Source organism: Felis catus, chromosome B1, assembly GCF_018350175.1.
Source record: "Felis catus isolate Fca126 chromosome B1, F.catus_Fca126_mat1.0, whole genome shotgun sequence".
In the NCBI taxonomy this organism is placed as follows: Eukaryota; Metazoa; Chordata; class Mammalia; order Carnivora; family Felidae; genus Felis; species Felis catus.
Genome location: NC_058371.1, coordinates 92169479 through 92187821, shown reverse-complemented (window position 1 = coordinate 92187821; position 18343 = coordinate 92169479). Strand labels below are relative to the sequence as shown.

The following is an 18343-nucleotide window of genomic DNA, read 5'->3' as shown; positions in this document are numbered from 1 at the left end:
ATTGATGTAGTTTTTATGTTATTATTTTTTAATTTTGCTTCTGAGTCTGACATTTTCCTCCTGAGAAACTGGTACACTTGTTTTGTCAGTAAAACTGGTGGAGTATGTTCATGCACAATTTGTAGCACTTTATCTTTCATTCTGGTTACATATAGCTGTGTGGTATTACTGTGGGAATCACACTTTTAAAAGACTAGTTCATGAATTCAGTAAGAACATCATTTACAAGTGTTTTCTCTGTCAAGTCAAATTGTTCTTCCAGCATAAAACTTCATCCTATTTCTCATTTTTCTTGTTATGCACATGATATCATTTTTGTACGGGTTCTCGACTCGTGAGAACTTGATTACATCGTCTGAGAGAATGTTAACTAGTTTCTAATAATTAAAGAAGCCGAAGACCAGAAAACCAGACACTTCAAGAAAAGAAAATGGGCGCAACTGAGTATAAACTATTTAATTAAACAAGTTCTACTAAAAGTACCTCCTAACACATACAACATCTTAATAATGTTGAGAGACTAGTTTATTAAAATTTTTCTATAAGACAGATGATCACATTTAAAATTAGGAGAGTACTTGAGAGTATAGCTGCTCAAAAAGATGGGAAAGATTGTTAATGGTATCATGTGGTATATTTAAAATGATATTCATCGGTCATGTGAGAAAAAACTGTATTCCAAATTTTGCATTAATACCCATTATTATTATGGTTTAATAATGTAGTATTATCCTAATATTTGTATTAATTCCACCAACTTCAAACTTAATTATGATTTGGATTTAATTTTAAAATAAATAATTGCTCACAATCATTTTACTTTGAACAGTAATTCCATCTATCAAAAAAATCTTTTTTTTTTTTTGCTCTATCATATTTCAAATAGGGAGCGTTTCTAGTACAGTATTCAAATATAAATCTCTTTGGTTCTATAGCTTCTACCAACCTAGGATGTCAATATGTATCAATTTCTTTCCTTTTTCTTTTTCTTTCTAAATATCTCTGTGAAGAAATAGGGAAAAAAACAAACAAACAAACAAAAAAAAACAAAAACCTCAGCTACCCTGGTGTCAAAAAAACACTGACATATTTTACATGCTTTCTTAACCTGGTTCCTTATCCAGGTTTCAGCTCACGTTTAAGTTCCTCAACAGTTCACTGATCAGTAATTTATTTCAAGGCTTGTGCATGACAATTATCAATGGAACACTATAATCGAAGCCAGACTCGGCATTATACATAGTTTAATTTAAAATAAAAAAGTCATAAAGTGAGATTAATATATGATAAGAAGATTCATTTTATTTCTTTAAACATAATTTACATAATTAACTGTTCTTATCTCCAAAATACTTGTGGACAATCTAGAAGATTAATACTCTGAAAAAAATTATTTTCTATACTTTATATATACAGATGTTAATATATACACACACAAACACGTAAAGCAGTTTGTGACAAAAGGCCATTAGGAATTTAAAAACCAAAACTCAAGAGTTCAAAATCACTCCTGATATTTGTAAGAAGAAACAATCAGATGGGTTCATTAAATAAATATGACTGTTGATTAAAAAAGAAATTCATCGTTTTTCCAGACTGCTCATGCATTTGAGAGCTTCTTTTATGCAGAATAATCATACTTGAGTTATTTTAAATTGATTCTGTTTAAAAACATGCACAATAAATGTGTTAGTATGTTTAGAAAAATATTATAATGTGATTATGGTTTATGTACTTGTTTTTCTGAATAGGGGTAGTTACCAAAATGAATGTCAAATAGTATTCTATAATGCTCAAAATTATTATGCTTTGCCTAAGAAACTGAGCTTTCTTGAGTCACAACCAGATAATATTTAATAGTCTTGTCAATCTGTGGGAGATGATGAAACTTGAAGGTGTCATTTGAAATCTTAGTATCCTAGGATTAGTAAGGAAACAGTTCTGTGTTCACTAGGACAAGCGTTTCGAGTGTGAAACAAGTAATAAGGTATTTGTCAATAGTATCTGCAACTGACTCACATTACACTTGATTACCTTGGTTTCACTAATTATAGTCATTTGTTCTGGGTTTGTCTGCAGTGGCGAATAATAAGTAGTAATATGGGCTACCAGAATGTCATTGAGCTATACCTTTTAGGGTCAGTTTCTGAGATGCTAAGAAAGCATGCTCTTGGCCACTCACAAAATGTTGTTTCATTCTTGTTATTTATTGGTTTATCAATATGTGTGCCGTATTTCTCTTGGATTTCACTTTCTGTTTAATGTCTAGATTTCTTAATCTAAATATCATCATTTGTGCTTTACGTATTTCTGATGTTTTTGTCTCTAAGGGAAAAATAAACATGTTGGATGCCTTATCATCATTAGAGATTATGGATTATAAAAGCTTTATACTTATGTTTTTCTCTATTATGAATTTCACCAGAGATTTTTTAAAATATTCATTCTTTTTCTACTCACCATTCCCTAGTTTTGTTTTTTTTTTTTTTTCCCCACAGCTTTTTCCCAACTCTGAGAATTTTAGAAAGATGTATCTACCTTAAGGTCCTCTTTGCTAGAAGAGTCTAACCCTTTGCACAATAGTACAAAGACATTTTTGATGTCTATGAGGTTAAGGCAAGAAAAATTTGTTAAAACGCATTCACCCAGCACTCTATGCTACCTGTAATCTTTCACATTAGTGAAACCTGGATCCATAGTTTCCCTTTTGTTTACAGGCATGGATCTCTTCTCCAACTGTACTGAGGAATGTAAAGCGCTGGGCCATTCAGATCGGTGCTGGATGCCTTCTTTTGTCCCCGCGGATGGACGCCAGGCTGCGGATTATCGCAGCAATCTGCATGTTCCTGGCATGGACTCTGTTCCAGACACTGAGGTGTTTGAAACTCCAGAAGCCCAGCCTGGGGCGGAGAGGTCTTTCTCCACCTTTGGCAAAGAGAAGGCCCTTCACAGCACCCTGGAGAGGAAGGAGCTGGATGGACTGCTGTCTAATACACGAGCGCCTTACAAACCACCATATTTGAGTAAGTATTACATAAAAGCCTTTATCAAAGTATTCCCTTTGAGGGAATAAAGTTCAACATGCCATTCTTCTTAGTGAAAATAGAGCTCAGGTTGTTTTTCAGAAACAAAGATAAAAGTGACTCTTGGATGCAGGCAGTCCTTTACTATGGAAAAAATGAATATCTTAACAGGAAGACAGGTTTCTGTGTTAGGACATGGTTGTTGACAACAATCAAACATAACTTTTGATGTTGAAAACATTTTTCAAATGCATTTCATATTTCCTTTGAATATTGCTCGCTTGCTTACTTGATTTCCATGTGTTTTGAAGGGCTTAATTAAGATGGAAAAACATCTCTTGACACTTGAGTCACTGGGAGATCTCATTTTTTTATTGATGCCAGCATTTTCACATAATCATCCTTCTCCCACAGTGACATTAAACATTTTAGGCTAAATTAAGAAATCAGCGCAGCTATCACTTTGACCATTCAACGTGATTTAGTAATATGTTCATATGGTCAGAATCAGAGGAACTATGTGATGGAAACATACGAATAAAGCAATATTCTTCATTTACTTAAAATAATACATTCTTCTAACAATGGAGATGTTCAAAATTGTACTCCTCTCTTTCAATATTGGGACCATATTCTCTAAGTGGATTTTTTTATACAACCACAGTGAAAATAAAAATGCTTAGAGATTCTGTAGTATATTTCTTTGAGGGTATTGGTAATGAAATTATCCTATTCTTCTCTGCTACATAGGAATCTTTTTTTCTTTTAGTTAATCGGTAAATACCACTGACAATTCAATAGTTTGGTCAAACCACATAAACTAATACTTGATAAGGATGAAACTCATAAAGACTCAATCAAAAGATGACTTTTATTTTGTACTGCAAATCTAACGTACATGGCGTTTTCTTACTTTCATCCCCTCGTACAAAAAAAAAAAAGAAAGAAAATCATGGGGTCATAAGCTAGAAACAAAAATAAAACAGTTTGCAGATGTATCATTACTTTCATGACTTCAGGAAGGGGAGGGAAATAGAAAAAAAAGTACCTAAAGGAAAGACAAACTAGAAGAACATATATTTTAACTCATGAATGTAAATATGAAAGGCATGTATTGAATACACCGAGGACAAGACTACTACTCTAGACATTGATAAAGGCATGGATCTGCCATTGGAAACATACATTGTGATGGCAACACCGATTAAACTGTTTTATGAAGGATTCAATTCAACTTTTCAGATTTCTTGGAAATACCATTACCCCATATCATTTCAGAACCAAATAACTACTCCTGTCTATAAACTATTGATATTTATTTTGCTTTATTTTTTGGCATTATAAAATGCAAGGAGACCACATATACTTAGAAAGTATTGAAATGTCCAATATCATAACTGATGAAATTTGGATGCTAAAGTCCTAAAGTTTAGCTCACACATCTACACACATTAGTGGTTTAAAATAACCTAAAATAGTTATTATGTGTGTTGCTAGAAATCAAAGAATTCATATATCATTTAATTAAGAAAATTAAGATTTTTTTCCATATTACTCAGATATGGTAGAATAAATTAGTTTTAAAAAACTATTTTTTTTCTGTTTTAGCCAGCTCACACCACTCAAAATTTAGGGTTTGGGATGAAGCGTGCCCTAGGTGAAAAAGAAGCAAAAATATAAGTATTTTGTTGTTTTTACTTATACTCTCCTTAGCTATCTGTATGACTTCAACTTTTAGTGTTTAATATTAACTTAAAATTACATCATGAGCCCGATATTAATAGACACAGTCAATTTTATGGTTAATTTAATAGTATAAACTATAAATCAAAACCATGCCTGACCATTTTGCCCTCCAAATTCACATGGTGGTAGTCATTCATATTTGTATTATTTATCATCAAGAATGGAAGTATTCTCATCTTCTAAATTGAAAGCATGTCCCTTACGTAACTAAATTAAAATTTTGACATCTATAACTTATTTTGAATCAGAATGTTTAAATAATTATTGAGATAGAGTTTTATTTTGCTAAACATGCATTTAGTTCTTTAGTAAACATAACGTACATTTTGATGTTGAGAAAAACAACTGTATATTTGGTTATTTTTGTAGAGCTCTAAAAATAAAGCCTAATGAAGCTACCACTGCCATTTATAAAATGATGAGGAAATGGTAATATGCTTAATAATACAAATGAGATCATTGTCTGTGCCCAAGGACTTCCTGTTTCTATACTTGTGATTGCAAAATTTAAAATTTAAACTTGCAAGAAACCAACTTTTACATAAAAGTACGTGTATGCACATGTTAAAGAAAGTAGTTTCTATGTTTCTTTTTTTAAAGAAATGCTCACATACAGCTATATTTTTTCTTTTTTTTTTCCAATGTGTAAGAAAAGATCTGTGAAGAATATACGTGATGCATTTAATGAAATGAAAGTTCGTTTTTAAATCAGGAGCGATTTTGAAAGTTTCTATTAATACTCGTTAGTCATGAACACCTTATGAGCTTGTTTGCTCTTATTTTTGTTACGATATTGTAGTTTGTTAATACTCTGGTAAAAACCAAAGGGATACACTGAAGGACTGAAGAAATAAATGTAAATATGTAGAATATGGTCATATTCAAAACTCAGTGTTTAGATTTATCTTAAAATGCTGATGAATTTTAGCTTGGCTTTATCTTTTTTAGAATAATAAAAAATTCTAAAGTATCCCTTTAACTTTTAATAAAAGTTAATCATTGTTTTGAACACTTATTAAAATGAAACACAAAAAAATTACCTGGACTTTAAAAATAACATCACATTTTATAGTGAAGAATTCATGAAATTCTTTAGTATTATAGACACCTTATATAAAATCAGTCTTTCAAATGACATATTCTGAATAATATCAGCAAATAAGGAGCATAAAAATAGTTTAAGTTCCAGAATAGTTGATAAAAGCTGTATTATCAAGGTAATTTAGAAAAACCCAGTAGTTAAAACAATTATGTTATTTTTGCAATCATTCTTGCTTATGATTTTGGCTACACATTTTGAACATCATCACTTAACGATTGATTTTGTCAGTGGATGAGACATATCTTTCGGTTCAAATAAGCCTAAATGAAACAAAGGATTTCAGGATTTCAGGATTCATTATTTGGAAATTTGATTTCTTGTTGATAAACATAATCAGTGCCTAAGAATTGGCAACAGTCAAAAGACAATAACCAATGAAATTTCATCTAAAATGTATTTGTGAAAATCTTTTTTTCATTAATTTGAAGGGTCATGAGATAATAAATTATGTTGAATGAAATGAAGAAATACAGTGACATAATTAATTTTCAAATACTTTATTCATGAAATATTCTAGGTTTCTAGAACTGTAAAGAACGATTTACTGAAGTGTCATGGTCCATGTTGCCTTCGTATTACACGTCATTTAGACCAGTCCATGCATGCCAAAAAATTACGAGCTGTCTCCTGACCTAATTTTAATTTTGCCTACTTTTTGAATCCCCTTCAAACTTCAATTCAATTTGCTCTTAACACAAGAAAAGGTGTCAGAACTTTTGAAACATTCCATTTGAAAAACTGCTGACACTTTACGTAGACTTTTTTTCAGTAAACGTCATTTTGAGAAAATTCTTTTGGGCATCGATGTTATTTCTATGGTGCACTTCAAGTTTTCAGTTGATTAAAATTGTAGAGCATGTTTTGTTTAGTCACATTTCTTTCAATCCCTTCATTATCTCAATCTGCCTTCTGTGAGTTTTCTTAATCTGTTGAACTCAATAGTGTGGTAAGAGTGTACATAGGATTCAAAATAAACAACTTCTCTTATTGGCACACAGCACCCTCATATTTACATATCTTCATATAGTGTTTTCTCTGGGATTTGTATATTCCTATAATGTCATAAACATAGCATCACTTTTTCAAATATTAAAGTCCACAAATAAGCATTCTTGTATGTGGCCTTTTTAACATTCCTGTCTCCTAGCTCCATACATCACTAAATAGATGCACATCTTTTTCAGGATTACTTTTTTCCTAGTACTTATGTTAATTTCTGTTCCCTTTGTCTCCAAGTTGTGTTACTTTTCTATAATATCCTATTTCTGAGACTTTTGCTCCTCTCACTCTTCTCTATAAGAATAGCTCTAGATTTGTGAGCCTAACTTTCTCACTTTTTTAGTTTATCTCTTTGTGACAAATCTCTAGTCTTTGAATCACACCAGTCCTTCTATTTTCCATTAAATTCCTTTGTTTAGTGATTAAGAATTGATCTTTCATAATCGACATAATTTATGCACCTCAACTCCGTGAACAGGAAACAAATGATAACTCAATCCCAGTTCATATTCTCTGCATATCTATTGTTAGATTTAATGTTCACTGAATTTTATGATATTTTACTTCTTTGAAAAATGATCATCTGTTCACAACTGGTATCATTACTCTAGTTAGCTGATGCAGCAGCTGCCTGGAACTTTCCTGTACCTCCAGATAAATGAGATATTATAATATTATCTTATTTCTTCCTTCATTAAGTAATGGTCTACCTCAATTAATATGATTTACATCGGAAGCTGTAAAAATCTTCTGAGGTGAACAGTTCATTTGTACATCTATACATATGGCAATTTCTGTAGGCAATTTGTTTTTACTTATTCAGACATCAGTGCTTCTCTGTGACTTATCACATGTCATTTAAAATGTGTGCCTTTGGGTGCATTGGAACTAGTTAGTATCCAATACTCTCTTGGCGTATTGAGACTCATTACCCAGCTATGCATATTATAAATGCTAAATAATTATGTGATGAAAAATGAATGACTGGCTGAATGAGTGTTTTTAAAGTATCCAAATAATCTTTAATGCTCTCATTATACTTTTCATTTACACACACGTCTGCAGTTGTTTTTAATCTCCAGGCAAACTTTCTTCTCTTCTAATTTTTAAAATATGTTTTAAATTAGTTGTATTTCTCTGGTGCTATTACCTCCAAGTTTTTATAAGGGGAAGTAGATCATGAACTCATTCAAAATATTGAAATGCACCCAACCAAGGTGCTTTGTTATGTATACAGGTGGAGTTTTTCTATGCTTTGAGGCTTCCCTTTGATTCATTCTAAGAACTTATATCCTAAAAAAGTGTTAAATTTGTTTCATACCTGTTAGTTCTCTTACAATTCTAAGTACTCCCCTTTCTTACCAGGTCATTGAGATAAGCTTTTTTGGACATATTTTATTTACTAACAGCTCTCATGGTTTCGGTCCCATCTTTCATTTCTTTGTAAAGTTAATAGATCCAAATTTTCCTCTGGTATCATCACTTGTTTTTCTTATATAATTCCCATGTAGGAATTACTTATTTGCATGTTATTAACTCTGTTTTTGAATTCACAGATATATAGTTCAATAAAATATATATTTAAGGGTATATAGAAAAAACTTAATTGCTAAAAGTAATTTATATCTTTATTCAGTATTTTACACTCCATGTGTGAGTGTCCATCAGTTATTTAAAGCAGTTTATTTGGTGCATACTTTGCATTTTATTGAGCAAACATTTAGCATATTAATATTATTTATATACTTGATTTTATATTACAGATCATTTCCATCCTCTTTCTTATTTTGTACATTGGAAATAAATCCATATAAGCATTTGTCTGCCATGTGAGCCTAACAAAGGAAGATTATCAATTAAAATATAAATAGAATTATTCAATGAAAAGGATTATCTACCTGGGATTTTTTCCTGCCTCATCATACTGAAGATGTGTGGGTCAAAATTTAAATGCATTGAGTTATAAAGATATTGTAAAGAAGTCTGGATTATATAAATTCAATTGCTTATAAATATCATTAAACATTATTCAATACTCAATGTGCCAGACTTTTTTTGGGTGAGTCTGCGTCTTCTGAAGTCCTTTTAATAGGAATCAGATAGTGTCATTTAGATAATAGAGCTTGGAAACTGTTTTGTACTCTGAGGTTTAGTGTTTAAGATTAAATAATACTCTCAAATCAAGACTGAACTTAACATAATGTGAGTCAATTTAATGTTTCCCAAAGTGTAATAAAATCCTGGAAGTTTTGTATCAAGGTTCATAAGACTTCCTAATTACTGCATTAGTGGCCCCTAATCACCTACATCAGTTTAGGTGGGGACAGTATAGAAGATTTGGAAACACTGAATCCCGAAAATGTAATTACATACAAAAGGACACGGATGAAAACAAATTATAAGCTAGAAATTTTCACAGATAAAATTCAGGGTTTTATTTCTGATTCGTTAACTGATACATTGCATGAAATTATATTTGTACCTTATACCTAGGCACATACTGCATTCTTTCTCCTGGAGATATATTTCTTTTAACTGTGAGGATTGAAAAGAGTATATGTGAACTTCATTTCAACAATTTTTTTTATAATCTGGCCAGTAGAGTGTTATTAAATAATCAATGACAAAAAACCCAAAACCAAACCAAAACAAAACAAAACAAAACAAAACAAAACAAAAACTACCACTGACAGCTTTTAAGTCATTGAGCTCGACAATGAACTTAACAAGTGATTGTAAATCCTTTTTCTGTGTTCTGTAGTCATGATTCTGTTATATGGATGCATTTATGCATATAGACATTCCATATAGAAGCATTATGTCTTTAATTTAATTTAATTTTTAATTATATCTATCAGTTACCAGAGAAAGAACAGAGCATGATTATTTAACTAAGGGCTACTTCCGTATCAGAAACTGTTAAACATGAGAATTTGGCACTTTTTGAGAAACAGATAAGTGGCAATCGGTTTTGGTCCGTTTCTTTATTTTTTAAGGTGCTTGTTGTACTTTTTGAGGACCAGTTCACATTGCACATTAAAGCAAAATTGACCTGTAGAGGAAATAGGTGTCTGTATTACGAGGAAAACATTATTTTTAGTGTTTGCAAAAATATTGTAATGAATAGGACTTTTTTTCCTCTTTTAATGTTGCTATCAGCCAGAATCCTGTACCAGATTCCAAGTTACCTGTGCTGGATATTTAATCATATATTTTATACTTCCTAGAAAAGTGACTTCGTTTGTGATCAAGTGTCCTAAGGTTTATATTTATGCCAGTCACTATATTTCAGCTGAAAGTGGGCCAATGACTGCATTATTCCATAAGAAGCATAGTTGTAAATGTGTTTTTGTTAAAATCTTCAAATAAGTGCCTTAAAGAAGATGAAAAGACCCAGGCCTAGGAGAAATACATAAATAAAGCCAGTGTCAAATGTATATTTCTTGAGTTAAATTTTGAATCACCCAGGATAAAGAAGTAGCTCTGGGGAAGGGTCTGTCTCATAGCTCACTGAACATATCATTGGGTTTTGTCTCAAAGTACAACACATGGTAGAAAGTTCAGAGTCAACAACGGCAACAGTAGAGTAAGCATACATGTTGTCTTGATGGTATATACCTGATGGTGTACATAAGATGAAATATCTCACTTGTAGGTTTAATCAAAATAGTTTTAGGAATAGGTCCATAGAAAGGAAGGCTAATGTTCTAGTTTGACAGTTGCTATCATTTTATTCTTAGAAAATGTATAGAAAATCTGGAGGCTAACCTGTAAAATTAGTATAAAACGATGGTACTTGTTCTCCCCACTGTTGATAAACCTTATACAAGAACTCGTCCCCTTGCCAGTTACTAATGGTGTGGGTTTAAGTTTTGTTTGCCAGAGAAATACTCCTCAGATGATTACACTGGAGAGCATGAAACCTAGTTTTGTTTTGGTAGATGTATCTTGATTCTTGATTTACCTCAAACTTTTTTTTATGAGAACTATGGTAATAGAAAACAATACTGCTCGGAGCTCGTAGAGTTCCACTAAATTTTACTTTTAAACATTTTAAAAAATAATGGGTAATTTCAAGCATATAAAATAGAATAAAATAGAATAGTACTAAACTCTCCATGTTCTCCAGCCTAAACAATTATCAGGTTTTGGTCAAATTTATTTCATCCAAATGCTAACATACTGTCTTTTTCCTCACATTTTGAGAGCAAATCCAGGGTTCTGACTGCTTAATCCATTACTATTTCAGCGTATGTTTATTAAAGATGAAGTTTATTTTTAACATCACCGCAAGAACCTATTCCTCTTCAACAAGAAAGTTTTTACTATCATTGATTGTCTAATTATTGTTCCCATCTCCATAATTTTCTCATAAATATTATTTACACTTACAATTAATTTGATTCATGCTTGAAATAAGTTCCATACATGGCAACTCATTTTTATTTTTAAACTTTTTATTAAAGTATAATATGCATATAGAAAAATACAAAAATCACAGATGTATAACTCCAGTTTTTACAAAATGAGCTCACGTGTGTAATCAGTGGCCACATTAACTGGGTTGAGCAGCCAAAACATTACAAGTACCTAAAAAAGTCCTGTATTCTGTCTTCTTCCAGCTATGACCACCCCAGGGGGTGCCACTATCCTAGCCCCTAACCAAATTTAGTTTTTCTGGGTTTTGGATTTTATATAATTTGAATAAGTGGAATAGTATAATGTATTTGTTTCACTAAAATGTAATAGCCAGTTATTCTCTCTGTTAATACAGGGAAAGCAATCAGCAGAGCCTAAAATGTGTAAGCTAAAAAGACCAGTTAACATGTATTCTCCTTGAACATGATTTATCTTGCTATTTTTTGGAATTCTTGTCATGTCTAGTCTTTCAGAAATGCTTGGTACCTGTCTTTATATCTTCATTTTTGATTGAAACATAATCTGTTAACTTAGAGGTGTTTTATAGAAACAAATATTTAAATATATTGATTTGAATACCAGATTAAAACAAGAGAGTAGAAAAATCGTAATGTCTGTATTTCATATTTCTTTGAGTCTAGGTTAGAGGACTGTGGCAAACTGGCACCCATGAAGCTGAAGGGAGAGTTAATAAAATAAAGAGATTAACATTTTGGAAAATAGCATATCTGACTAGAGTTTAAAAGGATTGAGGGACTGTGAATTGAGAAGAAAGGGGAGAGGTGACTTAACAAATGTTAAGTGCTTAAACAAATACTACACAGATAAGATAGTGATCGGTTAATCTGTCTTTATTGAGAGCAGAAAAGAGAAAATGGATCTATATTGCATCCTGAGAGATGTAAATTGCACATTATGGGAAATATCCTGACCCTGACATTGGTATTTTCTCCTGAGAGATATGGAAACACTTTACCTAGAAAGCTTTACAAACTACAAACGTAGGCATATGTCAACTGTGATTTGGTAGAATGGCACTTTCTAGCCTGTGATGTACTTCCTGCAAAACACTTTTCCCGGCATTGGGGCTGGTGAAGGAGTGAAAGGGATGAGGCTCAATTTTACTGGAGGACAAAGGAAAAGCAATTGAGGAAGCCTAGGTTTTTATCTATTTCCTTCCCTTCCTGTTTCTATATAGATGACTTCTTATTCTTTCTTAGAGATTCTGAAAGGGAAAAAAAATTGGTTTCTTAAAGCCTTTGATTCCCTCTCACACAATGAGTTGCAATTGATGATTGACTATCCAAGAACAGAAATTGAGAAATCATAGTTTTAGAAGGAAGTTTGGGGAAATGTGTAGAGGGCAAAAGCTAAGTGTAAAATGTTTATTAAATTATTGAATAATTATTTAATTATTGTTTATATGAAATATATAACATAGATTGTGTCTATTAAAAGTATGCATTACAACTTAAAAAATGTGAAGCTTCACACTATATATGATAATAATTTATAAAACGAAGACAGATGACTATAGATTTTAAATAGCTTACTTTGTCAAATATTGAATCTTTATCAAGCTGACTTATTTCTCTTATAATAAGAATTTTCTCCTTTTGGTATCATATTATCTTCTGCTGAATTTTAAGGAAATCCCTGGTGTCAGTTACTGTGAAATGGCTCACAATTAAACAAAAAATGAAACAGCCGTTAATAATGATTCACAGTCAAGTTGCCTACTCCTTAAACCTAGTAGTCATACAAGCTTTCTTAATTATATTGGAAGATATAGCAAGCTGACTATATGTGATCATTGCATTTTGGGTTTTATTTTGGAAAGTAAATGGAGCATTAGCTTGGTAACATGAAAGCAGGAGTTAATTCTGCACTTAAGAAAATAAAATGAGGGGCACCTGGGTGGCTCAGTTGGTTAGGCGTCTGACTCCTTCCTGCTCAGGTCATGATCTTGCAGTTTGTGAGTTCAAGCCCCGCTGACAATGGGGAGCCTGGAGCCTGCTTCAGATTCTGTGTCTCTCTCTCTCTTTGCTCCTCCCCTGCTCACACTCTGTCTCTCTCTTTCTCTCTCAAAAATAAATAAACATTAAAAATAATTTTAAAAAGAATAGAAAATGAAAAGAACAGTGTAATGGTAAATTGTATTAGCTAAACATTAAGTCTAAATTTAATAACAGTACTAGCTACTACTGAGTGCCCATTTTGTAGGCACGAAAAGATGAAATAAGACACAATAAAGGCACTGATTTTGTAAATATACAACCAGTGTTGTAAGGGGATAGCTCTTTTTATCAATCAAGGGTCATGAAATAATTTTTGAATTAGATACATTCATATTTTATGATTATATAAATATACTTAATTTTATAGAGACAAAGGGATTGTTTGGTATTAGACAATGTAGAAATGGCTTTTGTTGATGGATTGGAGTGAATTCTAACTCCTTTGAACTTGAATTAAGCTAAGGATTTGGGAAAATGATATTTTTTTAAATTATATAAGGAATGAAGACAATTATTTCTCAAATTATAAAAATAAAATATTGACTCATTAAAATTACTAAGAAACTTATTTTTTTTTAATGCAGGCTTACTTAGAATTATTTTTAGGAAATACTTGACATTAAATAATTTAATTTTCATCTCTCACATTTAAAATTGAGCCTGGGATCTAGGGACATAATCCTTGAGAACTTCAATTGCTGCTTTGTAGGAATTCTTCATAGAAATTATATTTTCATAATGCTAATAGAGAAAGTGTGCTGATATATCTAATATGGGGAAATGTTATCTTCCTCTTAAATAAAAACATTTAATGTAGTTTATGAAGGGCATATTATATTTCTTTGAAGTTAATTTTAATTCTATACCCTTCATTAATCTTTCAAAGTTTTTCATATTTCAATTACTTTCTAATTTCAGAGGATGTCAATAGGTCCTACTATTTGTAACACTATTATTTATTATAAAGTAGTGCCATGGCAGTTTAGAACTGTAAAAAAGTTTTTAACCAGCTGTTTTAGGCAGATCTTTCCAAGCTACTGACAAAAACAGTATGACACACATTCAAGAAAACGTACAGTTGAGCACCAACTATGTTCTAGGCACAGTGATTTTCAGTTTTGTTTGCCCTAGAGCATAGATCAACATACTCAGATCAGGTCATCTCAGTGTCACCTGCTCTGCACCATTCCAGAAATACGCAAAAGCATTTTTAATTATTGATATCCTCCCATGCTATACTTCATGCTAACTACCAGCTCTCTTTTGAGATAATTTTGAAAAAAACAAAAATGAATAACCAAAACTTGGCATTTTCCAACACTAGTGAAAAGTTCTCAATTTCCTTTAAAATGTACATGAAACACAGCCTACTTACCTAGTTGGATTGTGGTCTTAGCAAATACTTGGAAAATACTCTAGTCTTATTATTTTCAGGTAGGTTTTCCTAAGCATCACTAATTTTTTTCCCATTTTGTCTATATGAGAACATGGAATTTTTAACTCCAGCAAATATCACTTTCTGATTTTGTTCTTAAGGTATGTGCGTACTTGCTTTGGACTCATAGCCTACTACATAATTACAAGAGTAGGTCTTTCTGTCTGTCCTCATATCAGAGATGTGATGTGGTATAATTAAGAGCTCTGGTTACAGGGCCAATCTACCCAGGGTTCCAATACTCATCCAGCCAGTTACTAGCTGTGTGACCTCTAGAATTCATTTAACCTTCCTGTAACTCATTTTCCTCATCTGTGACATAGATCCTCGAAAGCTCATTGTAGAGATTAAATTATTTATCCTATCTAAAGCAGGGAGTGCCTGGCCCAAAGGAAGCACTCATTAAGTGTTCAAGGCAACCATATATTCAGTTAAAATTGGAACAATGACATCAGCCTGAGTATGGAGAAAATTAAAATTCTGGCTTAAATAGAACTAATTATGCTTTCTTTTACTCCCAGAGAAAAATCAGACTCCAAATGTTCTTTTCACGATATATCACTATGTTACATCTGCAGTATATATTCTTCCACATAATACATATGTTTTCAAAGGACAGCATCCGTATTTTTCTTTTTCATCTGTAAAACCAATGAGACAGATTGAATAGAACCAAAGGTATGATGCCCACTAAAGACTGGGTTGTATTCATTTTGTGGTGATGTTAGTCACAGAGCATGATTATAATTAAAAAAAATTATATTCTCATTATTTTACTTAACTTGTGTATTTACAGTGAGTAAATATACTTGATCATGTACAACAAGCAGTTAAAATAATTTGACAAAGAATATACTTTTGAGACAACAGATTCTTATTTCGGTGTAAGAAGCAGCATATTATATTTGAAAAAAGAAACCTTATGTTTTTTGGGGCTCCCCGCCCCCCTCCAAATTTTAAGTGGTACAAATGGATGCCCGTATCTAATTTGACATAATCTGCATTTCGACAATTATACTAGCCCATTAGAGTAAATTCTGGCCTTAGGACATTGTTACTCCAAAAAGTTCTGATATCTCTGTGTAGATGACACAGATGCCCCCAAATCATCACACAAAGTAAATGAGAACAGTCTGCTACTATGTGAAAATAGAGTCTTTCTAGAAGATATCCCAAAGACTCTGCCTGCCGTAAGTCAGTATTTGACATGCAGGAATTCCAATATTTCCCTGCCTCTTTTTCTGCCCTAAAATCCTATTATCTGATAAACCGAATTCTCTCACCCAGCATTATATTTATATTTTTGTAACTTTTTCTTTTAAAAATAACATAAGACTAGCAAATGATCTTACCTAGCCTCGTTTGGAGAAATTCTTAAAAGACTATCCAAACTTTACTTTCTGTTTATGGTTTATTCGTCGGGCTGTCTTACGTAACTCGTGATTTTATGTTTCTCTGTTTTCTGTCCTCTGCCTTCCTGTACATATCCCATATATACTGCCGTATATGTGCATTGCTATTTTGCCTGAATAACAAGAGACCTAACAACTAAGTTTTAGTGCCCGATTACAATCCAGCATTATATTTTCTTATGTCTTTTTATGTTCATGCCTCATATGCAAACAAAAATTTCTCATCTTTTTTTATAAAATGGTGAAGTTTCTTCCATTTAATAGTACTTTTGCCCAACTCTGGCAAAAATGACATTTTAAAGCAGATTTAATTGTTTGTTTCATTTACATATCTGTGAATGAAATTGCAATGTCAATGGCAATTAAGCATTTCTCTCTTCTCAAAATGCAGTTTTTCGGTGATTGTACTTTAAGTTTCTTATCTCATTAACAGATAAATAAGATGGTTACTTTATTATAATAAATGTCTTTGACTATCTTTGGAGAAGATCTCTTAGAGTATAACCAAGGAAGGATTTATAGAGCTCCACTTTGGGGCCATTATCGGAGCACTATCTGAATGATTTTAACTGATAAAGAAAAATGGCATTCTAGGAGGACAGAGTTGAATGAACAAAAATGTGGAACTAGACAGCAAATAAATATGAAGAAGTGAGTATTCTGAGTTGCCAAATCTGTAAGATAAATCCAGAGGGAATAGTGGAAGTTAAAGTTTGAAAGTTATGTTTAGGATGGATGAAGACATGTTTTGAATAATAATGCTAATAATGATAGTAGCTAAGAGTTGATAAGAACTTGTCAGCCCAGCACTAGTGATGAACTAGTGATTGAAGCCTTACTCAATAAGCAAATGAAATAAGTTTTCTGTCTCCATTTACAGATGATAAAATTAAGAAAAAGGGATGTCCAGTAACTTGTCCATGGTCTGAGAGCTAGGCTTTTTATTTGAGACCACCTGGTTCTAGAGTAAGCATTTACTTGTAACCAATTCACTACTTGAATCCCAGGCTTAAGAAATTGGACACTATTCAGAGAGAAGTCAGGAAGGATGTATTGTACGGTATTGTTTTGCATTTTGTTTTATCAGCAGAGTGTATTCCAGTCGTCAAGCTTCGTGGCAATAAGACCCCGGAGGAGAATGACAACTGAAGCTTACTATTAGAGAAATTAAAAAAAAAAAAAAAAATGGAGAAGTATTAGAATTCTAAATGTAGCAATAGAAGATAAAGAAAATAGTTATCAAGGATGGTTGTGAAATCTTCTGACTGAATGTTTGGGAAAAGGTTGCATCCCTCTTATATACAACTACTGAAGGAAAGGGAATACATTTTGATTGAAAAACTAATAACCAGCTAGGAACACCCTTGAAAGGACAGTTCAATCAAATGGAAAAAGATGAAAAATTATGTATCAAAAGCAAAATATATATCAAAAGTATGAAATTTTTTACACAGTGTCGCAGTTAATGGTGAGACTGTAAAAAAATGTGTACTTTTTTGTATCAAGATTTTTGGAAGTGAAAAGTAGATAGAAGGTAAGGTGATAACTGAAAATTCTAGTAGGCAGAGATATGACAGGGGTTAATTTTGGCTAGGAAAGATTTGATCAAATGCATGTGACCTTTAATCACTTAAAATATATTATTTTAAATGCAACAATTAAAATTGTTCCTGTGTCTTCACTATTTCTGTGAATTGCGGACCCAGATGTTCTTAGGGTGAGCTTTACTTGTGAGTGTCTCTTTGAAAGAATAAACTCAGGAGCCATATTTTATTTACAAAATTTCGGTTTCATGGTTATAAAGTAAATTTAATGTTAGGCTATGAGCATCATCTGCCTTAATTTTTCTTTGTTCAAATGTGTGTGAAAAACATCCCACGCTTTTCTCTAGGCGCCTAGTTTTATTGCTGCTGACACTACCCGAGGCTTGAGATTTGGGACAGAATCACTTCTTTGAGCAGGTCCTTTCACCAATTTTTGTCTTTCATAATTATCTTTAATATTGAATTATCAGCTCCAAAACACCCAGGCAGTCATCTGATTGCAAATAATTTATTACATTTGGGAGATTTAGGGTGGAATGCAAATTATTTCCAGATATGTAAAGTATAAGCCTCTCTGCTGGGCTCTGGGAGGAGACACAGGTATACTTTCTTCTGCATTCTCCAAGCCTGGTCCTATGTGCTTAG

The 18343-nt window shown here is 32.1% G+C and overlaps 1 protein-coding gene across 3 annotated transcripts in view; it reads left to right on the top strand.

Annotated features, from left to right (window-relative positions):
* The window catches only part of PCDH10 (protocadherin 10), a 62265-nt gene that overhangs the window by 11088 nt on the left and 32834 nt on the right, over positions 1-18343 (top strand). For 2 of the 3 annotated variants that reach the window (XM_011281684.4, XM_011281685.4), the window contains exon 4: positions 2718-3023. In XM_011281684.4, coding sequence (XP_011279986.1) covers positions 2718-3023 — 306 coding nt within the window. Of the gene's footprint in view, positions 1-2717; positions 3024-8633; positions 8911-18343 lie in introns of those variants that run through there. The other variant, XM_006930866.5, reaches the window with a different exon arrangement.